At 44.1% G+C, this 24,830-nt stretch overlaps 2 protein-coding genes across 2 annotated transcripts in view; one reads left to right on the top strand and one right to left on the bottom strand.

Moving 5' to 3' along the window:
- Positions 1–24,830, top strand: part of LOC115848071 (zinc finger protein 264-like) — an 81,555-nt gene that overhangs the window by 6,464 nt on the left and 50,261 nt on the right. The gene's annotated exons all lie outside the window — the stretch shown is intronic.
- On the bottom strand, positions 18,707–21,641 carry DUXA (double homeobox A; the record flags this gene model as incomplete). Its single annotated transcript, XM_030848258.2, has 4 exons — positions 18,707–18,805; positions 19,739–19,884; positions 20,291–20,393; positions 21,480–21,641. Coding segments are annotated over 4 exons (510 nt in total), but the record flags the coding sequence as incomplete, so codon positions are not given.

The following is a 24,830-nucleotide window of genomic DNA, read 5'->3' as shown; positions in this document are numbered from 1 at the left end:
TTTAAGTCAATTGATTATTTAATCACATCTACAACATATTGTAATATAAAATACATTATATTTTATAATATATTACACAGAAATATATTATCTATGACATATTACATAGGACTATATACCTATATTATAATATTTATATTATAATATAAATTTACTTTTTTTTTTCAACCACACCCTGCAGCTTGCGGGATCTTAGTTCCCCGACCAGGGATCGAACCCGGGGCCCCAGCCGAGTCCTAACCACTGGACTGCCAGGGAATTCCCATAAATTTACATTTTTATAATTATTTATCATTCCTGGTGGTTCTGTCTCTCTGGAGAACCCAGACTAATCCACAGGCCTACGTTGATGGTGATCTGGTCTAGAGGAGAGAAACATGTACACAATAGTCTTTTCCTTTTTTTTTTTTTGGTTAATTTCTTTTTCTGTACACAATATCTTTGAGACATACGTAGACAGTGGGAGAAGATGAAGTTGATTCAGTGGGATCTGCAGATGGATTGGATGCAGGGGTTCCAAAGAAGAGGATAAATAGGGCATCACTTCTGGGTTTTCATTTCGAGCAACCTGGTGGATCACGACAACATTTACTGACATGGGCCAGCCTGGGACACAAGAGGGAGAGGTGGAGGTTGCTACAAGAATTACCCAGGGAATATATGTAGGGGGTGTGGTTAGGCCAGGGGCGGTGGAAATGGAGAGAGAATTGGAGGGATATTACTGAGAGACAACGTGAAAAGAATAAAAGCACAGAGAGTGTGTACTCAGTGAGGAAAAGCAGCGAGGATGTTTACTGACTCTCCAATGGCCAGATGAAACAGCTCATAAATCACCAGCGGAATTTTCCACTGAGCTAAAGGCCAGGCTGGATTCCAAGAATGATATACATACCGGTGTAATTAAGAATAGGGAAGGTTTCTCTAAGACACAAAACAATGCGGACAGTATTCTGCAGACATCTGTTTAAAATCATTCGTTTGTCTGAATGCCCACCTGTTTAGCAAATTATCCCTGGATTCAATCCTCCACCAGTTTTCATCCAAATTTTGGGAACTGACAACATTGAATTTTATAATCTGCAGGCTTTATTTATTTGGAAGTGTTAATCATGGTGTCTGGCACACAATAAATGCACAATGGAATGCTTCTGGAATCAATTTCCCTAATGTAGTCAACAGGAGTGAAACATTTCACGTTACCTAATGTGTACCCTGTTTTTGAAAATATAAACATCTATTTCAGTACTTCCCTGTTGGTGCAGCGGTTAAGAATCTGCCTGCCAATGCAAGGGACATGGGTTCGATCCCTGGTCTGGGAAGATCCCACATGTCGCGGGACAATTAAGCCCGTGCTCCACAACTACTGAGCCTGTGCTCTAGAGCCCGCATGCCACAACTACTGAAGCCCGGGTGCCTAGAGCCCATGTTCCACAACAAAGAGTAGCCCCTCCTCACCGCAACTAGAGAAAGCCCGCATGCAGCAACAAAGACCAAAAATGCAGCCAAAAGTAAATAAATTAAATAGGACTAGTAAAATGTTTAAAATAAATAAACATCTATTTCATATTACCTAAGTACATGTATGTATGTGCATATGTAGAGGCATATCCGTAAAGAAGATTGGGTTGATAAATGAGGGTAAACGTTAACTTCCATTGTTTGGGTTTTGTGCACCGGATGGGATGCTAAATGTTTTATCAAGGTCATCTCCTTTTCTCCTCCAGAGGAGCCCAAAAGGCAGGCACAATTCTAAACTGCATGTTACAGGTGAGGAAACTGAGGCTTAGAGAGAGTGAGTCACACAGCAGTGAATGGACGCCCTTAAACACTTTGCTCAAACACCGAACACCACACCTAACACCTCCTCTAGCTGTGTTTCCACCTCCTGGCACTATTTTTTTTTTCAATTTTAAAAAAATTTATTTTATTGAAGTATAGTTGATTTACAATGTTGGGTTAATTTCTGCTGTACAGCAAAGTGATTCAGTTATACATATATATATATATTATTTTTCATGTTTTCTTCCATTATGGTTTATCCTAGGATGTTGACTATAGTTCCCTGTGCTATACAGTAGGACCTTGTTGTTTATCCATCCCATATATAATAGTTTGCAACTGCTAATCCCCAACTCCCAGTCCATCCCTCGCCCGCTCTCCTCCCCCTTGGCAACCACAAGTCTGTTCTCTATGACCGCGAGTCTGTTTCACAGATAAGTTCATTTGTACTATTTTTTTCAGATTCCACATATAAGCAATATCATATGGTATTTGTCTTTCTCTTTCTGACTTACTTCACTTAGTATGATCATAGTTCCATCCATGTTGCTGCAAATGGCATTATTTCGTTCTTTTTTATGGCTGAGTAATATTCCATTTTATACATGTACCACATCTTCTTTATCCATTCATCTGTTGATGGACATTTAGGTTGTTTCCATGTCTTGGCTATTTTGACTAGTGCTGCTATGAACATAGGGGTGTATGCATGTATCTTTTTGAACTATACTTTTGTCTGGATATATGCCCCAGACTGGGATTGCTGGGTCCTATGGCAGCTCTATCTTTAGTTTTCGGAGGACCCTCCATACTGTCTTCCACAGTGGCTGCACCCGTTTTCATTCCCACCAACATCTGACACTGTATCCTTTAATCACACTCACTCCCTTGGTGACCCACATGCAGGCTCCTGGCTTTGATCACAAGCACACTGATGGCTCCAAAATGCATAACTGAGTTAGATAACTCAGAATAGAGTTGTGAAAATACAGGGTGCCCAGTTAAATATGAATTTCAGATAAACAACTACTAATTTTGAATAAACTTTTAATTTTAAGATAGATTTCACTTTGGAGGAAAGCTGCAAAGACAGTAGACAGAGCTCCCGTAGAGGCTGCACCTGGTTTCCCTCTGATTAGCATCTTACATTAATATGGCTTATCACAATTAATGAACTAATATTATCAACAAAAGTCCATGCTTTATGCAGATTTCCTTTGTTTTTACCTAATGCCCTTTTTGTGTTCTAGGGTCCCATCCAGGACCCTACAGTACATTTTTTTTTTTTTTTTTTTTTTTTTTGCCACGCCACACGGCATGTAGGATCTTAGTTCCCCGACCAGGGATCGAACCCTTGCCCCCTACATTGGGAGCGTGGAGTCTTAACCACTGGACTGCCAGGGAAGTCCCTGCCTTTTTTCATCATGTTTCCTTGGGCTCCTCTCGGCTGTGACAGTTTCTCAAACTCTCCTTGTATTTGATGACCTCGACAGTTTTCAGGACTGGTCAGGTATTTTGTAGAATATTCTTCATTTAGGGCTGTCTGATATTTTTCTCGTGATTAGACTAGGGTTATGGGTTTTGTGGAAGAAGACCAGAGGAAAAGTACCACTTTTATCACACCGTATCATGAGTACATACTGTGATCAAGTTTACTCTTGGTAACCTTGGTTACTACCAGGATGAGGTGTGTCAGGTTTCTCTACTGTAAAGTTATTCTTTTTTTCTCCCTTTCCATATTATACTCTTTCAAAGGAAGTCACCTGCTCTTAAAAAGTAAAGAGCTATGCTCCACCTCCTTGGGGGTGGAGTATCTACATAAATTACTTGGAATTTTTATGTACAAGAAATTTGTTCTCCCCACAAAAAGTAATTTTTTTCAGCGTATGTCTCATGCAATATTGACACATACTTATACTTAAAACTTATTTATTTTTGGCTGCATTGGGTCTGCGTTGCTGCGCGCGGGCTTTCTCTAGTTGCGGTGAGCGGGGACTACTCTTCATTGCAGTGTGTGTGCTTCTCATTGCGGTGGCTTCTCTTGTTGCCGAGCGCAGGCTCTAGGCAAGCGGGCTCAGTAGTTGTGGCATGCGGGCTCAGTAGTTGTGGCGCACGGGCTTAGTTGCTTGGCAGCATGTGGGATCTTCCCGGACCAGGGCTCAAACATGTGTCCCCCGCATTGGCAGACGGATTCTTAACCACTGCAACACCAGGGGAGCCCTCTATCTGCAATTTTTACATCTTCACTTGAGCATCTAACAGGCGTCTCAAAATAACAAATCCAGGGAATTCCCTAGTGGTCCAGTGGTTAGGACTCCGTGCTCTCACTGCTGAGGGCCCGGATTCGATCCCTGGTTGGGGAACTGAGATCCCACAAGCCACAGGGTGCAGCCAAAAAAGAAAAATAAATAAATAACAAATCCTGGGCTTCCCTGGTGGCGCAGTGGTTGAGAATAAATAAATTAAATAAATAATTTTATAAATAAATAAATAATAAATTCAAATCTAAGCCACTGGACTTCCCTGGTGGCGCAGTAGTTGAGAGTCCACCTGCCGATGCAGAGGACACGGGTTCGTGCCCCGGTCCGGGAGGATCCCACATGCCACGGAGTGGCTGGGCCCGTGAGCCATGGCTGCTGAGCCTGCGCATCCGGAGCCTGTGCTCCACAATGGGAGAGGCCACAACAGTGAGAGGCCCGCGTACCGAAAAAAAAAAAAAAAAAACTAAGCCACTGATGTCCACCCTCACCCACTCAACCAACAACTCCTGCATTGTTCCTATAATGGTATCTCATTTCTCCAGTTGCCCAGACCCTAGAACCTGGGATCCATCTTCAATTCCTTCTCTCACATCCCATAGCCAGTCCATCAGAAAAATCAGGTCCAATCCTCATCTAAAAATATATCTAAAAATTCAACAACTCCTCACCATGACCAATGTCACTGCCCTGGTCCATGACACCAACAGCTCTTAGCTGAATGATTTCAAGAACCCTCCAACCCCAATCTGTTTTCCCAACCTCTATCCTGTCCTCCTGAGTCTATTCTCAACACAGCAAAAACAAAAACAACAAACAAACAAAACTATACTTCAATTAAAAAAAAAAAAAGTGTTCTCACGGAACATCAACCTCAGAAAAGGCCACTCAGTAATCGTTATAGATCAAGACAGAACACAACCACTCTGTAATCATGTCTGAACACAGACAAGACATGAACATCATCTAAGCCACGAAAATGACCAAACAGTCCTCTCTCCCGGCTGATGCTGCGTCTTAACCAATTACAACTTTAGCCTTGCTCTGGCGGACCCTCCTTCTCCAGAAGATTTATTAAGAAACTCAGTCATAGAAATAACCTCACTTCCTGATGGCACACAATCTAGAACAAAGCCCAGCTTCCGTAAGCTCTCCTCAAAATCCCCAACTCAAATCCAAATCCTATAATAGTTTTATTAACACCATCTTACTCACAGTTTCCTATTGTGTGCTTTTTCCCTCATTTTAACAATAACCAACGTATTCAACTATAGGTGTCTTCCTGGTGATCTCTGGCTTGGGGCACTGACACTCCTTAACATCCAACACTAACAGCCTGTATATTTCATTTTATCATATTTACTCTCTGTCTCCTCATTAGAACATAAGCTCCTTGAGGACTCCTTGACTGGCAGAGCAAGGACTCCACGAATTTTTGAAAGAAATATCCCTGAGGAAATGGAAGTTCAGAGGCAGCAGTGCATTTGGGCAACGGCCCACGTTCCTTAAGTAGTGGAGCCAGGTTGTAAATGTAACCTTGGGAGCTCTTGCTCCTGGGCCCTGCTGCTGTGTTGGCGCCATGACACGTAGGCAGTGGGTGGAATTCGCTCCCCTGCCTTCTTCTCTAAGTTTATGTGTTTCCCCTCTGGGGACAGATTTCCCTCTTTTGGGGAAAAAAAAATGGATTGAAATAAACGTGGAAATAAACCTGCACCCTCTTTTGACAGCTGACCTCAATTACTGGTGAATATTTGGCGCCAAAGCGCAATGGCTTAACCAGAAGCCACTGAACCAAGGGGCGGGAATAGGGGGAGTTTTGTTCTTGCGTTTCTGGCCTGGTCCTGGCTCGTTTGAGATGTAGTCCCTGCCCTGTCCCTCAGGTCAGAAGTAGCTGAGAATATGTGAGCTGATTCCACGGGGGGAGGGGCACCTCCGACTGCCCCTCTACCCACTTGTCATTCTTCTGGCTGGTCCAGGTTTGGATGGAGGCGTTCTCTCACCTGATGTCTCCATCCCAGCCATGACCACCTCACTCGCAGCTACTCTGCAGTTCGCCAGCTCCCTCTGTCCCTCTCCCTTACCACCTTGGGCAGGGACTCTTCCCTGTGACTTTAGGATCCCATAGATCTGCCCTCTTTCAAAATAAGTTTCTGGTATTTCCACCCTTTCAACAAGAATACATTGAAGATTTGTACACCCATACTCAGAGCATCATTATTCACAAAAGTTGACCCATGGAAGTGACCCAAGTGTCCATCGACTAATAAATGGGTAAACAAAATGTAATGTATCCATATAATAAGATATTATTCAGTCTTAAAAAGGAAGGAGATTTTGACATATGTACAACATGACTGAACCTTGAGGTCGTTATGCTAAATGGAATAAACCAGTCACAAAAGGACAAATACTGTAGGAGTCCACCTGTATGGGGTACCTAGAGGAGTTAAATTTACACTCAAGATATTTAACATTGGTTTGATCGGTTCACCCACATTCAGACTGTCCCAAATGCCTCCTGACTCTTTGCCACTTCAACCTAACCTCCGTGGAGAAGTCCTCCCAGATTACCCCCTGTAAAGCATGTCTGACTCTGTTATTCTCTGTTTTTAGGGATCAGCAAACACTTTCTGAAAAGGGCCAGGTTGTACATTTTTTTGGCTTTGTGGCCCATAGTTCTCTCGCTATTGTAAGGGGAAAGCAGGCACAGACAATATGGAAATTACTTGGTGTGGCTGTGTTCCAATAAAACTTTAATTATGGACACTGAAAAAAAAAAAGAATACACTGAAGATTAGCTAAGCTGTAAGACCCGCTCTAGGTGGGAGGATCGGGGGTGGGGGTGTACCCTGGGGAATAGGACAGGCTCTATGCTGTATTGGAGCTCACACCATAGTGCAGGAAGACAGATCATTAGCAGATGAACCAATTTTCAAAACTCATTCTGGATATGGGCACATGCTCTGAAGAAAATGAAGCAGGGTGATATTTTAAAAATGAATACGGGGCTTCCCTGGTGGCGCAGTGGTTAATAACCCACCTGCCAATTCAGGGAACACGGGTTCCAGCCCTGGTCCGGGAAGATCCCACATGCTGCAGAGCAACTAAGCCCATGCACCACAGCTACTGAGCCTGTGCTCTAGAACCCATGAGCCACAAGTACTGAGCCTGTGTGCCACAACTACTGAGCCCGTGCGCCTAGAAGCCACCGCAATGAGTAGCCCCTGCTCCCGGCAACTAGAGAAAGCCTGCACACAGCAATGGAGACCCAATGCAGCCAAAAAAAATGAATAAATAAAATAAATTAACTTCTTAAAACATTTAAACAAGTGAAGAGGAAAAGCTTTTGCCTCCTTAGTTTTAGGGACCCCAGGATTCTCCATTTTTAACAACAGCCCCCCTCCAGCCAAGTGCCTTGAAGCACGTGGTCTCTGGGCTCCACTTGGAGGAACACAGGCTAAAAGGAGTAGATCTGGTGCTGAGCACTGTATAAGATGATTTGTTTTATGCTCACACCAACCTCATGATCAAGGAATGCTTGTAGTTTGTGCTCTAGAAGAGGAAGCTGGGGCTTGGAGAGGCAAAGCCGCTTGCAGAGTTTCTCTATTTTGTATTCATACCTTGCGCACCTCCTGCGTGGATAGGTTGTGATTGGGATCGCACAAAGTCTGCAAAACCCGGGAAATCTCAGTCTCTGGGGCTCCTTCTGTCCCTTCCCCGACCCCTCCTCCTGGGCTGCCAGCCTTGGTTTCCATGGCAACAGCCTCTCGCCTCACCCAGGTGGGAGGGAGCATCTGTGACCTGAAGAGGGTAGAGGCGTTGTCTTAGTCCCTTCGGGCCATTATAACAGAATACCCATAGATTAGGTGGTTCATGAACAACAGACGTTTATTTCTAACAGTTCCGGAGGCTGGAAGTCCAAGATCAAGGCGCCAGCAGATTCCGCGTCTGGAGGAACCGACTTCCTAGATCATAAATGGCCATCTTCTTTCTGTGTCCTCCAGAGGGAGCTCTCAGGGGCACTAATCCCATCATGAGGGCTCCACCCTTGTGACCTAATCACTCACCAAAGGCTCCACCTCCTGACACCACCACACTGACGGTTAGGATTCAGCATATGAATTTGGGGGACACAAACACATTGAGTCCATAGCAGAGGTGGATGCCAGACCAGCATGGCTGGAAAAGGAAGGGCTGAGCAAAGGCTCAAACCTCCAGTTGCCCTAAGAAGTAGATCATGTATGTTTTTGCTGCTATTAAAATGAAAACTTATAGTCTTTACAAAAGGATAGAAAATAAAATGGCTTTGGGAGTTTCCTAGCGGTCCAGTGGTGAGGACTCCACGCTTTCACTGCTGGGGCCTGGATTCAGTCCCTGGTCGGGGAACTAAGATCCCGCAAGCCGCCTGGCACGGCCAAAAATAAAATAAAATGGCTTTGTGGTCTTTTGCAGATGCTAAAGAAATCCCAGGTTCTAGTCCGCAGAAGCCGAAAGTGCCAGTGACTTAAAGTATACTTATTTAAATAATTAAACATAAAGCATACAATGGGATATTATTCAGCCCTGAGAAGAAAGTCCTGCAATTTGTGACAACATGGATGAAACGTCAGGGCGTTACGCTAAGTGAAATTAGCCAGACGGAAAAGACAAATGCTGTATGATCTCACTTATACATATGTGGAATCTTATTAAAAAAAAAAAAAAGAAATCGAACTCATGGAAAGAGTAGAAAGGTGGTTGCCAGGGGCTGGGGTGGGGGTCGGGGGAATGGGAGATGCTGGCCGAGGTGTAGAAGCCTTCAGTTACAAGGTGAATAAGCTCTGGGACTCTAACGTACAGTAATGTACAGCATGGTCACTGTAGTTAATACTGTGTCATATACTTGAGATTTGCTAAGAGAGCTCACACACACACACACACACACACACACACACACACACACAATTACTTGGATAAAACCAAACTGGACACCAAAATTTTTTTTTTCCCCCACACCGTACTGCATGTGGGATCTTAGTTCCCCAATCAGGGATGGAACCGGTGCCCCCTGCATTGGAAGCACGGAGTCTTAACCACTGGACTGCCAAGGAAGTCCCTGGACACTAATTTTAAAAATAAAATAAATATTTATGAGATAAATGGATAAGTAAATGCAAACAAACAAAGGCACTGCCTTCCCGAGGCGGGGGCTGGGCTGTGGAAAGGTCCTTTTGTTTTTCCAATGTAGCAAGGAGTCCCTGCTAGTGGTGGTCCCACATCTGCATAAGTAAAATTTGGTACGCTGTGATATACTCTTGTTCATTTTTTATGTCCGTATAATACACAGACATGGCATGGGATGCCTCAATGCGTGTGTGTGTGTGTGTGTGTGTGTGTGTGTGTGTGTGCAGTGGGGGGAGGGCTCAGCTTAGCATTTCAATCTCACCTGCCCTGCTCTGCCCTTTCCCTTTCTTCAAATTATTTTCCTCTGGCCTCTATTTGTTTCCCTCCACTCCCCCTTAAGGGAAAATAGACCAAAACAAAAACAAAAAAATGAACTTTCTTTTTCTTCCCATTTATGTTTTTCTCCATGTCTGCCTCTCTCCTCTCTGCGTGTATCTTGCTCTCTCTGTCTCCACCCTCTCTCTCCCTCTCTGCCTCATTCTTTCTAGCAGAAACCCCAGAAGCAGCAGACTGCAGGGGTCTGAGGAAAACGTGGTCTTTTCCGTGAACCGCAGGCAACTCACGGACCTCAGAGGGAGCCACCCGCTCAGGGTGGTTGCACGATGGCAGCTGTGGTTTCAAGGACCCTCTCCAGCCACAGAAACATCCAGAGTCTAAAGGAAGCCATTTCAGGAGTAAGGAAAACTTCCTCTGAACACCTCTCTCAGCAGACACTATCTCCTGTCCCGTTGGCCAGATCTGGGTCATGGTAACCACCCCAATCCAATCCTTAGCAAGGAGATGGGGGCCTCCATGACTGGATTAGACCCATCAGAATTTATTCCTTCACTAGGGCTGGGGTCACTCTTTCGTGACTCAGGTTCTTACCCCAGGTTCTCACAGACCTGATTCCCTTACATCACTCAAGCCTCATGTCAAATGTCACCTCCTCCGAGAAGCCTTCCGTGGACACCCCAAGCAGAGTAACCTTGCCAGGCGCGCGCTGTCTCTCTCACCCAATCGTTGTCTAGCCTTCAGAGCATTGATCACAATTGTAAGTCATCTTGCTCACTTTTGTTTTCTAGCAGGAGGTTACCATCATTACTGGCATTTAACAGGTAAGGAAAACAGAGGCATCTTCTCCAGTCTCATTAAGGGGCGATGCTGAGTGTGCACAGGTGTGGATGTTACCATTGTCCAGGGAACAAACAAACAGAAAAGAACTGAAGGGACTTTCCTGGCGGTCCAGTGGTTAGGACTCCGGGCTTCCACTGCAGGGGCCACGGGTTCGATCCCTGCTCGGGAAATTAAGATCCCGCATGCCCGCAGGCCACACACACACACACAATCTATAGTAGGAATAGAAAAGAGTTTTATTTGAGCCAAACTGAAGACTATAGCCCAGGAGATACAAATTCAGGAAGCACTTGACTTGTATTCCACTGGACTACAAAATGGGGACTCAGGAAGCACTTGACTTGTATTCCACTGGACTACAAAATGGGGGGGCCTTATAAAGGCAAAACCCGCAATGTTACAAGTTGTTTGTCCAGAATTATCATCGGATCTGGCAAGAAACATGTGTGCTTGTGAAACAAGGATTGGCTGGGGTCTGAAATGGTTGCCTAGTTACCAGGGGAGACCTTGAGACGATAAGGTTGCAGCTGGCAGCTATCAGTAGATATTGTTTTGAGAGTGGCTGGTGGTAAATTAAATCATGTGTAAGCCAGAATGACTTCCCCATACCTCAATATGAGAAAATTTCTCACCGTCTTGGCTTCCTCCCCATCATGTACATGTGTTCCCCTCAACTGTGGTTATGCTGTGCCCCTTGTTCTTTTATGTTTTTTTTTAAACTTTATTTATTTATGGCTGCGTTGGGTCTTCATTGCAGTGCGCAGGCTTTTCATTGCAGTGGCTTCTCTTGTTGCGGAGCATGGGCTGTAGGCACGCGGGCTTCAGTAGTTGTGGCTCGCGGGCTCTAGAGCACAGGCTCAGTAGTTGTGGCGCACGGGCTTAGTTGCTCCGTGGCATGTGGGATCTTCCCAGATCAGGGCTCAAACCCGTGTCCCCTGCATTGGCAGGAGGATTCTCAACCACTGCGCCAAAAGGGAATCCCCCTGGTTCTTCTAAATTATAAATCTGAAACATACTTACGATTAAGCAAAGGTTAAAAAGGCAAATACCCGCAGGCAGGACTGATGAACGGAGAAGCAGGGGCTCGTACAGTTAGTCAGGGCCCCACGAGGGTGGGTTAATGCTCACACAGTGGTTATACATTTTGAATATCTTCCTTGCCTATCAGGGTCGAGCACACGGATGAACATCAGGTGGATAAGTAAAGTTGGCAGAGGTAAGAAAGTAGGGTGGGGCAGTGGCTGGGGCGTGGAGGAAATTCCGTACTATCGGTGGGCTTTCTCAACCTGGCACTATTGACATTTGGTGTCAGATGATTCTTTGTCCCAGGAGGACGTCCTGTGTCCTGGCCTCCGGCCCCCAACTCATGCCTCTTGTGACAACCGAAATGTCTCCAGACATCCCCAAATGTCCACTAGGAGGCAGAATCGCCCCTGGTTGAGGACCACTGCTCTAAATCAGTGGATCCCACAGGGTGGGGAGAATAAACACAGGGCTGAGCCCCAAAACTAGAGATCCTGGTTCAGGAAGTCTGGGAACCTTACCTTGAGAAGTCCCTACTCTAAACAATCAGGATTTCTTTCCTTTTCTTCTTTTTTTAAAATAAAAGTTTCTTTCATTGTGCAGGGAAGTATTTAAATCATCAACATATGGGGCTAGTTAAGAGCCCAGTGGGACGTTTGCATTTTGCTAAGCCTTTAATGTGCATGCAGTTTGTGAGAGAGCAATAACTCAGCATTCCTGAGCACACAAATGCCTCCTTCGATTTGTTTTATTTCATTGTATTTTATTTTATTTGTTTACATGTGTGAGCCTGGGTCCGTGAATTTCTGTGGCAGTTGCTATGTGTTACCACTAGGTGGTGATAGAAGACCAGTAATAAAGTGATCTTTTAGTTTTGTCTCCAGCAAGAAATTTACACTCTTGTTTGGGCCCCCGCCCCGCCCCGTTAAATCATGAAGCCCCACAAGTTAGACACTTCAACACCATCACCACAGTTTTCCATGTCATCCGATTCTGCCTAACAGTTTTTCTTTAAATAGGTGCACTTTACAAACGCATTTTATTTTTTTATTGATGTATAGTTGATTTACAATGTGTTAATTTCTGCTGTTCAGTGAAGTGATTCAGCTATACATAGATATACATTCTTTTTTTATATTCTTTTCCATTATTGTTTATCACTGGATATTGAATATAATTCCCTGTGCTACACAGTAGGACCTTGTTGTTTATCCATCCTATGTATAATAGCTTACATCTGCTCATCCCATACTCCCACTCCATCCCTCCCCCAACCCCTCCCCCTTGGCAACCACCAGTCTGTTTTCTATGTCCGTGATTCTGTTTCATAGATAGGTTCATTTGTGTCATATTTTAGATTCCACATATGAGTGATATCATGTGGTATTTATCTTTCTCTTTCTGACTTACTTCATTTAGTATGATAATATCTACTTGTATCAAAAACACATTTTAAAAGATACATCATTTTCAATGGAACACTGCAGCAGGTGCAATAAATACAAGATAATAGCAAAAGAGAGAGAGAAACAGAGAAAAAGGGAGGGGGAGAGTGAGAGGGCCTCTGCTGTCTCTTATAGGGTAATTAATCCTATCAGAGCCCCACCCTTATAATCTCATTTAACCTTAATTCCCTCCATAAAGGCCTCATCTCCAAATACAGTCACACTGAAAGAGTGCTCATTAAAAACCCCAAAAAACCCTAAGTACTCCAATGGAAGGGTTGACAATGGATATAAACACAGTTCACAAAAGAACCAAAAAAGGGAGGGGAAGGAATTCCTTGGCTTGTTAAGTGGTTAAGACTCAGCGCTGTCACTGCCATGGGCCCAGGTTCAATCCCTGGTTGGGGAAATAAGTTCCCAGAAGCTGTGCAGTACACCCCTCCCCACAAAAAAGGGAGGGGAAGGGTAGATAAGCATTAAAGAAAGTTTGCATTCACTACGAGTAAAAAAAATGAAAGTATTCACACCATACACACTTTATCATCATAAACAGGAAGAGTAAAGATGCTGGATGACCTTTTCAGGGCTTCCTGAAACTGTTCTTGTGAAAACAGAGGTGGTGGGCTGTAATGTGTTATCATCTGTTTTTGAGGGCAACTTGGCAATATCTCTTGAGAATCTTCCAGTAAAGCCTACTCTTACCGGTCAAGTTACACTTGTAGCAATTTATATGTTAGAGAGTATGCAACATACATTAACACACATATCACAGCACTGTTTCTCATGGGTAAAAAAGCAGAAACAGTTTATCCATCTTTAAGAAACTGACTCAAGGGCTTCCCTGGTGGCGCAGTGGTTGAGAGTCCGCCTGCCGATGCAGGGGACACGGGTTCGTGCCCCGGTCCGGGAGGATCCCACATGCCGCGGAGCGGCTGGGCCCGTGAGCCGTGGCTGCTGAGCCTGTGCGTCCGGAGCCTGTGCTCCGCAACGGGAGAGGCCACCACAACAGTGAGAGGCCCGCGTACCGCAAAAAAAAAAAGAAAAAAAAAGAAACTGACTCAAGTTCTTTTTGTACAAAGTACAAGGGAATTATGTGTATCCACAACTAAGGATAAGGGATAGAAATATTTGTTGCTATAGAAAGTTTCCCCAATATATTAAGAGGGAGCAAATCCTGTGTTGCTCAAAATCATTCTAGTAAAAAGAGAGAGAGAGAGAGATCTATCTGTAACTATCTATCTATCTATCTATCTATCTATCTATCTATCTACAAAAAGCAGTAGTTAGGAAAAGAAGGGAATGGATAAACTCTCTCTGGGAGAGCCTGCAGAGAGGAAATCAGATTACTGCAAAGATGAAGCCCCAGGGATTCACAGTGCTTACAGAGAGGAAGAGACATGCTTGAAATAATCAAGATGGAACAGCCAGATGGAGGGTGGGATGAATTGGGAGATTGGGATTGACATATACACACTAATATGTATAAAATAGATAACTAATAAGAACCTGCTGTATAGTACAGGGAACTCCACTTCGTTGTACAGTAGAAACTAACACAACATTGTAAAACAACTATACCCCAATTAAAAAAAAAAAAGATGGATCAGCCAGAAAGGTCTGAGGACCAGATGAATAAGGACAGGAGCAGTTTAAGAAAGAAGCAGTAGTCAGCCCTATAAAATATAGCAGAAATCCAGTAAACTAAGGGTTGAAAACTTCCCTTAGATTTGGTCGAAGGGAGGAACACTGGTGACGTTTTGGGAACAGTTTCAGTGGGGAGGTGTTGGTAGAGGTCTGATGGCAGTGGATCGTGGGAGGTGAGGGGGTACAGAAAGAACAGAGGCAATGCTTGCCTGGGAAGGAGAAACGCAAGAGAGCAGAATGGGGTGGGAGCAGCCAGGTCTCAGAAAGTGGAGAAGTAGAGAGAATTTTTTGTTTTTGCTTGAGGAGCTGAGACTTAAGGCTGAGGGAAGAGGGGAGGGAGGAAAACAGTCAAAAGGAAGAGGAACTAATCAATGGAGAAAAGTTGTGTTGGGACTTCCCTGGTGGTCCAGAGGTTAAGACTCTGCGCTTGCACTGCAGGGGGCATGGGTTCTATCCCTGATCGGGGAACTAAGATCCTGCAAGCCACTCAGCACGGCCCCCACTTCCCCCCATAACCTTTGAATGTTCTGTTGGACATTCATGCAGGTAGATATGATGGGTGGAAATCCTGTTGATAAGTAACTGAAACTGAAACTTATTTTACATATAAACACTGAGCATTTTTCCATGCTTTAATTTATGCTGAAACTCCTAAGAGATATGATGATCAAGATATGAGGGAACACTGCTTTAGTTGAGATGTTGCCAAGTGGGGGACATCATTTCAAAAATCATAACACCTCCAAGCAATGCCACTCAGGTCATCTGAGTTGCCAATACATACGCTGCATCTGTTGTTGTGTCAAGGTCAATCTACAGCTGAGCAGGTAATTTAGCTACTTGTGTTTGACCTCAAGCAGAATCATGCCAGAACACTTACACAGTGAAGTACACATTCTTTTTTATTATAAGTGACTTTGTTTTTATTTTTCCATCAATAGTCAGAACATTATGTTGATGTTTTAATATTATGCATCTAGAAAGGCAGTTTTTTGGGTTTGTTTGTTTTCGTTTTGTTTTGTTTTCTTTGCTTGCAGGATCTTAGTTCCCCGACCAGGGATTGTCCCTGGGGGTCCCACCAGTGAAAGCACGGAGTCCTAACCACTGGACCGCCAGGGAATTCCCTATAAAGGCAAAATTAAATAGGAGTTTCTCTCAGTATGGTACATGGAGAGGTATAAAATATCTGTTATAAAAAGTGACCCCTGGGTTTGATAAAGTCAAGAAGAACTTAGCCAGGAGAAAGAAAATGGTGTCTTTTTAAATAATTAATTAATATTTTGACTGTGCTGGCTCTTAGTTGCGGCATGCGGGCTTCTCTCTAGTTGTGGCGCACGGGGCTCCAGGGCGCATGGGCTCTGTAGTTTGCTTCACGCGGCTCAGTAGTTGTAGCACGCAGGCTTAGTTGCCCACGGCGTGTGGGCTCTTAGTTCCCCAACCAGGGATTGAACCAGTGTCCCCTGCATTGCAAAGTGCATTCTTTACCACTGGACCACCAGGGAAATCCCGAACATGGTGACTTTCAAATGAATATTTTGGTAGATGCAGGGGGATATGAGACTGAAGTCAATGGAGGGAAAAGGAACTAAGGCATGAAATGTTAATCTGCAAAATTTTATGACAAAAGGAGGGGAAGAGGAGGTATCTAGGAGAAGAATTTTTAAAAATGCATTGAAATAAGGCAGATCTACACATATTAAAGTAAAAAAGAAAAAGAATCTTTGACCATCTTTTTTTTTTTTTTTTTTTTTTGCGGTTCATGGGCCTCTCACTGTTGTGGCCTCTCCCGTTGCGGAGCACAGGCTCCGGACGCGCAGGCTCAGCGGCCATGGCTCAAGGGCCCAGCCGCTTCGCGGCATGTGGGATCTTCCTGGACCGGCACACGAACATTGGCAGGCAGACTCTCAACCACTGTGCCACCAGGGAAGCCCTGTTCATGTATTCTTGAATGAAATGGTTACTAAAACGCTTTCCAGATCTGCACTGATCAATAGGATAGCCACTAGCCACATGTAGCTAAATAAATTTTAATTAAAAATTAATTGAATTAAAAATTCAGTTCCTGTCACATTAGCACATTTCTAGTGCCCAGAAGTCCACTGTGGCTTGTGGCCACTATATTGTTTTGATTTTTGTTTTTTTGTGGCTACTATATTGGGCATCCTATTTGGCTTCTGGTCCCAATTCCAATGTGTGGAGGTGGGAGGGGGCTTCCCCTGACACTACCAAGCAATGCTGGGGACACCAGCTGGGTATCCTACAATTCAACCCAATTCTGACTCTTATCTACTTAGGGATAGTATCATCTTCCACAGATTAGGGGCTCAGTCCTAAGACACTGTTGCTGAACTCAGGTTCTGCTGCTCATCACTCAAGAATCCAATACAGAGACAAGTGTTGAGTGAAAACAAAGATAGCTTTATTGAGGAAGCCGACCATCCTGGGGAGAAGCTAGACTCATGTTCCAAAAAAACAAATCCCCGCTGCTAATCAAGGGCAAGGGATTTTAAAGGGGAATTTCAGGAATGCACAGGCCTGGGGGGGTGGCTGCGTGAAGAGCAGCAGTCATCTCTGACAATCATCTTGAAACTGTTCTCGTGGTGGTCTGGTCAGCATCATCTTGATTGTTTTAAATACAGTTAATCTTCAATTCCAGGGTCAGTTTGTTCCCACTTCCTTGAGGTGAGTTCTCAGAATTGTGTAAGATGGAGAAGCTTATGTTGTGGCTGCAGTCTGGTCATCGTGTAGTTAACGTCTTGCTTCTGGTGGGGTTTCAGTATCTACAAAACAGCTTAAAGGATATGGCTCAGAATATGATGTATAGCCTTGAGAAGGAACTAAAGATCCTTGACTTTGTTTAATAGCTGAACTATTATTTCATCTTGTTGGACTGTTTTCCTTCATTTCTGCATTTTTCTCATTTCTCTGATTAAATTTATTCTTCAGCTAAAGTTTTTCTACAGAGAAAAAGCAGGCAGAGGATATGGGGGTGGGGGGATCTGTCCTGGGAAATCACCATAAGCTCCTGCTCCGTTACAACTCCTCCGACTTCAGACGCCAATCTCAAGTTCAGGTTATTACCTGTACTTCTGACCACCAGGCTATAAATCAGAGTTTCCCACGAACCCCCCTCCTTGGGTCTGATTAATTTGCTACAGTGGCTCACAGAACTCAGGAAACTCACTAGATTACAGATTTATTACAAAAGATATTAAAGGATATGAGTCAACAGCCGGATGGATACATAGGGCGAGGTATGTGAGAAGGGGCTCGAGCTTCCATGCCCTCTTCAAGTACATCGCTCTCCTCTCCGCCATGCGTTCACTAACCCAGAAGCTCTGAACCCCATCCTTCTGGGTTTTTATGGAGGCTTCAGTACATCAGCACAGTTGATCAAAGTCACAATACCACATATGTTTTGATGATTTTTACTTGAATCGGTCATTTATTTGTATGACCATAAAAACGGTGTTAATAAGTTTACTTTCATTGTTCTCGAGATCTGTTGAACTCTAAATCTAGGTTCAGTCACTAGGGCTGTGTGGTACTTTGTGTCATCTGCCTCTGAGTCCTGAAGTCCTGTTTACCATTTCCAGAAGACGAAGAAGAAGGCGAAAGTATGTTTGGAAGGGTATGTTGCCAGGAAGAGAACTGATCTGGAGTCCAGGCTGATGACATCAAATACACTGAATTTGTCTCTCTGTTAACCTTGTTCTGGCTCCAGGGAAATAAAACAGTCACTAGGGAGTGCCATTCTGTAAACCTAAAGAGGAAAGGGAAAGAAAAATCGAAGAAGCCAATTCATACATACAGAAAGGGAGGTCAGCTTTTTCCCACCTTTCCAGTCAAATATGGAACCTCCTACCTCTTGGGAAAGCCATGCATTAGCCGGCCCCCGGCAGAACACGCCTGAGGATTCATTCCTCTGTTCACTCGGTCATACCTGCCACAAAAGTTTATGGATTGTCTACTATGTGCCAGGCACTGGGAAAACATCAGTGAACAAAGTTCACATACTAATGGGTTGTCTGGGTTCCAGTTCAGAGCTTGAAAAGTGGGCAGTGGAATTCCTTGGCAGGACCACAGACTTGGGAAAAGCCTTCAGGGGCTGTGACCAATGAAGCCCCTGACTCTCTGGAGGCACATGTGTGGAAACGTCGTCCACCTCCTGAGAGGAAGCTGGAGTTGACTACACCATGTGGAAGGACTGAGCACTCAGGACACTCCACTTGTGAGCCAAATTGGGAACCACAGGTTGGTACCTTGAACGCTCCCATCTCAGAGATCTTGTCCCTGGTTTTGTCTTTGGGCTGAACCTTCTTCGGGTTCTCTTTTCTTCTGGATACGGAGTCTAGATCTTCGGTTTTGAAACCAAATCTAAGTGGGTAAAACAAAGAGATTTATTGAAAACGATGTCATGCGAGCCTCACCATTGCTCTTCTCATAAGGCAAAGGGGAGGAAGAGGTGGCTTCTTTTAGGCCGAATTCCCAAATCATTGACATTCCATATGATGTCTGGGAAAGCCTATCATGTCTCAAGATAAAGCTCAAGATTCTGAATCTTGTACCAAGTCCCTTTATGGTCTAGTGATGGGTTTCATATCCTGGAAGTCCCCACGATCCCCTCATTACAAGTATTAGTCTTTCCCTAAAGTGCCATGCCTATATTGCAACTCTCTCCTCTGCCTAGAATTCTCTTTCCACTTCTTTTCTTCCTCCCTAAAACACCTATTTTTATTCCATGATGCAGGATAGAGTAATATCTTCTAGGAAGACATTTTTTTTTTTTTTTTTTTTTGTCTGCACCGCATGGCTTGAAGGATCTTTGTTCCCCGACCAGGGATCGAACCTGCACCCCCTGCAGTGGAAGCGCAGACATTTAACCACTGAACCGCCAGGGATGTCCCAAGGAAGACATTTTTCTTTCCATAAGATGTCATTAATTGCTACCCCTTGCTTGTGCCCCCCCTCACACACACACCCCCCTCATGTTTCACAGCTACTACTTTTGGTTTTCAGAGGTTCCAAGTAGAATAAACACAGGTCTATTGTAGGAGCCCCAAAACCAGACTTTAGAAAAGTCACCTAATAGCACTGAACTTTGACCTCCCTCCAGAAGGCATATATTGATACCACTCTATAGATAAATGATTGATCGTTTTGGAAGAGCTGCACCTATCCAAACCAGAAATCCCATTTTCCCATCTGTCCTGCTTATAATATCTATGAGAATTAATCCCTGTTGGAGAAGTCATTCCGAGATGTCTCACTATATATGTTCCTACCAACATCAAATTCCTTATCACTTACCTGGACTCTTGACTCTGGAACCCCAATATCTTCAGCAAGTTGCTGTCTGGAATCAATCCCAGGATAAGGGTTTTCCATGAACGCATTCATAAGAGTTTGTAATTGGGAAGAATTATAGCTGGTACGACATCGTCTGTCTCTCACACCTGGAGGAGGTGAAAGATGGAAGGCAGAGGAACATTTGAGATCAGTTTACCTGTTCAAACAAGGAACCCAAACACGTCCCACCATCTAACTTGGAACATGTTGCCTCTCCTTGGGAGGGCCTTGTCCCAGCCTATTCAAGACAGAAGGTTCTAGAGGAGAGGCAAGATTTGGCTGAGTTGCTGGACTCCGGTGCAAATCAGGTAAGCCTCAGAAGGTCCCTGGACCTTGTGGGGAAGAATTTCCAGGGGCCATGTTGAGCCCTTTGCTACCAAAGACCCTGAACAGGAGGCCCTGAAGGAGAAAACATTCTTTTCCCACTCAGAGCAGTAGTTGGCTTCACTATAAAAAGGCACTTGGGTACCCAAGAGGCTCTGCTGGGTAGCAGGACTGGAGCAGGCTATTCACCTTGAATGTTCTCTTCAGGGTAAGCTCGGTCTTGTCTTAAGTCTAAGTTCTTCTCAGGTCTTTTCAGGAACCTGTGCCTAGCTCTTCGATTCTGAAACCATATCTACAAGAGGAAAAGAAAATGAGGGAATTAAGCATATTTATGTCATCTCAGCCCCATTGCTGCCTTTCTCCAAAGGGAGTGATTCTGGGAATTCCCTGGCAGTCCAGTGGTTAGAACTTTGTGCTTCCACTGCAGGGGGCAAGGGTTCAATCCTTGGTTGGGGAACTAAGATCCCATATGCCTTGACGTGGCCAAAAAAAAGGGGGTTGTGAAGGATTCTTATGAGCCCTAAGCTCAGGATTACTATTACTGATCCCTGTCACATTTGACTAAGACTTAGATCAAGGCTTGGCATTTAGCATCTTCATGACCTGGTTCCAACATGACCTACTCTAATAATTTTTTAAGTTAATAAATAAATGCTGCCATTATTATGCATTTAAGAACCCCCTCCAGCCTAAATCTGCAATGGCACACCAGTCCACTACTCTCTGGTCTATTGTATTTCATTGAAAGGGGAAGGTTAACCCTCACATCACCCACAGTTCCTCTGGAATCTTACCATGTCACCAGACACTTGCCTATCTGTGACCACACTGCTTATAATGACTTACTTGGATTTACACCCTGGAATAAGTGTGCCACCACACCACATACTTCCTCTTTTCTGGAGGTGTACCTACATATTTCTTGCACACTCCTGGGAGCTTCACCCTCAGTATCCATATTCATGAAGTGAGATTAAGAGCAACATTCTTGGGAGTTCATTCTGAGTGTCAAGTAGGACATGCTACTCAAAGCCCTTTTCACGGGACTTCCCTGGTAGCACAGTGGTTAGGACTCCGCGCTCCCAATGCAAGGGGCCCAGGTTCAATCCCTGGTCAGGGAACTAGATCCTGCACACATACTGCAACTAAGTGTTCGCATTCCACAACTAAGGAACCCGCGAGCCACAATTAAGGAGCCCGCCTGCTGCAACTAAGGAGCCCATGTGCCACAACTAAGACCTGGTGCAACCAAATTAATAAATAATAAATGTTGTTTTAAAAAAAGCCCTTGTCACACTGGCACATGATATGTGCTCACTGAATGGCTCCCCCCTCCCTTTCTATTTCTCGTCTTGGAGATACAGAACTTGTAACTTACCTGGATCCTAGACTCTTCAGTGTTGACTTCCAAAGCAAGTCTTTGTTTGATGGCATAACCCGGGTAAGGTTTTTTGTTGAATGCGTCAACGAGGATTTTCAATTGCTCTTCTGTGAATTTGGTGCGGCTGCGTCTACACTTTGTTGCCACGGCCTCTGTGGAAAGATTAGGAGAGAAGCATTAAATAGGCCATTTTATGTATTCCAACTTCAGGTTCGAGCTTGTCTCTCATTTCTTCTTTTCATTGTGAATCCATGAGAACCCAGGAGGAAAGAACTCTCAATTATAAAGCCCTTAAGAACACAAGGGTGATTCTTGAACTTCTTCAGCTGATCTGAATGCCATGACTAGGAAGTCAAGGTCTTCTGTTTTCAAACAACATGAAAAATTGATATGTTCTGTTCATATGGATCAAGAACAATATGAGTCAAGAAAATGCAGGCGAGGGGCTTCCCTGGTGGCTCCGTGGTTAAGAACCCGCCTGCCAATGCAGGGGACACAGGTTAGATCCCTGGTCCGGGAAGATCCCACATGCCACGGAGCAACTAAGCCCATGTGCCACAACTACTGAGCCTGCGCTCTAGAGCCCACGAGCCACAACTACTGAAGCCTGCGTGCCTAGAGCCTGTGCTCCACAACAAGAGAAGCCACTGCAATGAGAAGCCTGCACACCGCAATGAAGAGTAGCCCCTGCTCGCCGCCACTAGAGAAAGCCCGCGCACAGCAATGAAGACCCAACGCAGCCAAAAATAAAATAATAAATGAATGAATTAATTTAAATAAATAAATGAATGAATATCATTTAACAAATAAAACATAGTATGGGGAGTTCCCATATATTGCACACCCAGTTTCCCCTATTATTATTATTATTATTATTTTGCGGTATGCGGGCCTCTCACTGTTGTGGCCTCTCCCGTTGCGGAGCACAGGCTCTGGACGCGCAGGCTCAGCGGCCATGGCTCACGGGCCCAACCGCTCCGCGGCATGTGGGATCTTCCCGGACCGGGGCACGAACCCGTGTCCCCTGCATCGGCAGGCGGACTCTCAACCACTGCGCCACCAGGGAAGCCCTTCCCCTATTATTAACATCTTATATCAGTACTGTACATTTGTCACAACTAATGGATCAATATTGATACATTATTAGTAACTGAAGTCCACACTTAGAATTGGGATAGCTATAGCCTCCAAAATCAATGTGAAAGGGTAGTGTTGGATACAGAAAATGACTTACTATATGAAGAAAAATTAAGTTGGGTCACACAATATACAGCATATAGAAATAAATGCCAAAAAATTAAATACATATGAAAGCTAAAAATAGATAATGTACAAGAAAACCTATGTTACACTGAGATAGAAAAAGTTATATACTAAATAAGATACCAAAATGCATAATGGGAAAAATTGCTGGAACTAATGATATCGTAATTGAAACCTTCAGTTCAAAAAGGTAGAAAACCAGATAAAAGTCAGCAGCTTGCAATGATGGGGGTAAGGTGGGGAGATCAGAACCCTTCTTGAGAGCTGGGTAGAATGTAATTTATTTAAGATAATCTGTAGGGCAATCAGGGTATGCTTGTTTAAATTATGTATAGTAAGTAATTGTAACCCTGCAATCCATTTCTTGCCTACATCTGCATGACATTTTTCAGAATGCTGTTTGTAGTAACAGCTGAAGCAACTGAATGCACATTGCTAGGAGAATGGATAAGTAAAATATGGTATATTCCCGTGATAGAATTTTATGCATAAGACCAAAGTAATGAGGAAAAAATGACAGAGAAATAAGATAGATAGGAAGAGCAAGAAGGCTATAAGTCTGGAGAAGAGAAAACGAAGCAGAAACAGATGAGGTCCTAGACCTCCCAGGCAGGGCAGATTATATAGGACCTCTTCCAACCATTTGCCTTTGACTCTTAGTATGTTGGGAAGTCACCGAGGGGTTTGGAGTAGATAAAAGACTTGATCTGACAGTTTGATAAGATCACACGGGCTACAGGGTTGAGAACAGATTAAATCAGGGCCAGAATGGAAGCAGAGAGATCAATTCTTGCAATAATCCAGTGACGAGGGCTTCCCTCATGGCGCAGTGGTTAAGAATCCGCCTGCCAGTGCAGGGGACACGGGTTCGAGCCCTGGTCTGGGAAGATCCCACATGCCACGGAACAACTAAGCCCCTGCACCACAACTACTGAGCCTGAGCTCTAGAGCCCACAAGCCACAACTACTGAAGCCCGCGCGCCTAGAGCCTGTGCTCCGGCAACAAGAGAAGCCACCACAATGAGAAGCCTGTACACGCACCTAAGAGTAGCCCCCACTCGCCGCAACTAGAGAAAGCCCGCGTGCAGCAACAAAGACCCAATGCAGCCGAAAATTTAAAAAAATAAAATAAAAAGGTAAATAAAATAAATAGATTTATTAAAAAAATAATCCAGTGACAATGGTGGAAACAGTCCAAGAAATAGTCAGAAGATCCCTAAAATATTTCGTTAAAGCCAACAGAATTTTCAGCCTGATTAGATATAGGTTATGAGAGGAAGACAAGGTCAAGGATGTTTCCTAGGTTTTTGGCATGAACAATTGACATTTCTTGTGCAAGGAAAACAGTAGGAGGAAGAGTTTGGGTCTGAACCTCGGGAGTTCAGTTTGGGACACGTTGAGTTTGAGATGCCTGTTACAGACGAGTAAGCGGTTATGTAGACAAAGCTGGAAGTTCAGGAGAAAAGTTCAGTCTGGAGAGAGAAATCAGGAAGCTACTTTGATTCCAAAGACATTCTGGTCTCAGGACTTTTTGATGCCTCCCTTAGTTTCTTTTAGTGTGTTTCTCTCCTTTTTCTTCTTCCCATCTATTTTTTCCTCCCATTTCCCTCCCCTAAACAATAATTTGTATTGTTTAGTTCTTACATGCCTGCATCTTTCTGAAATTCCCAATGCTCAGATGCACAGAAAACAGCATATTTTCATATTACATGAAAGAAACTGATTTTCCCTTACCCTAGCACAGTTATTTAAAAGTTTGAAAAATGGGACTCCCACAACTTCTAACAAGCCCATTATGTTTTCAGCCCAACCCACCGCCCCAAACCAAGGAAACCACAACTGCAATCTGATGTGTGAGGAACTTACTGTATGGAGAATTGTCTTCAGCCATCTTGGAAGGGAGCTCCGAAGCCTGGTTCCATCAAAAGAGAGATAAACAGCCTTGGCGAGGCTGGCTTTATATGATGAGCTGGGATGGCCCCTCCTGCTTACTTAGACATACACCCACTTAATCTAGGAAGGACTAGATAGGATTTTCTTTTCTTCCCTTGATAGAGATTTAATCATTTATACCAACATATACAG

Source organism: Globicephala melas, chromosome 19, assembly GCF_963455315.2.
Source record: "Globicephala melas chromosome 19, mGloMel1.2, whole genome shotgun sequence".
NCBI classification, from domain to species: Eukaryota; Metazoa; Chordata; class Mammalia; order Artiodactyla; family Delphinidae; genus Globicephala; species Globicephala melas.
Note: the sequence above shows the minus strand (reverse complement) of the source record. Positions and strands in the feature narration are given on the sequence as shown.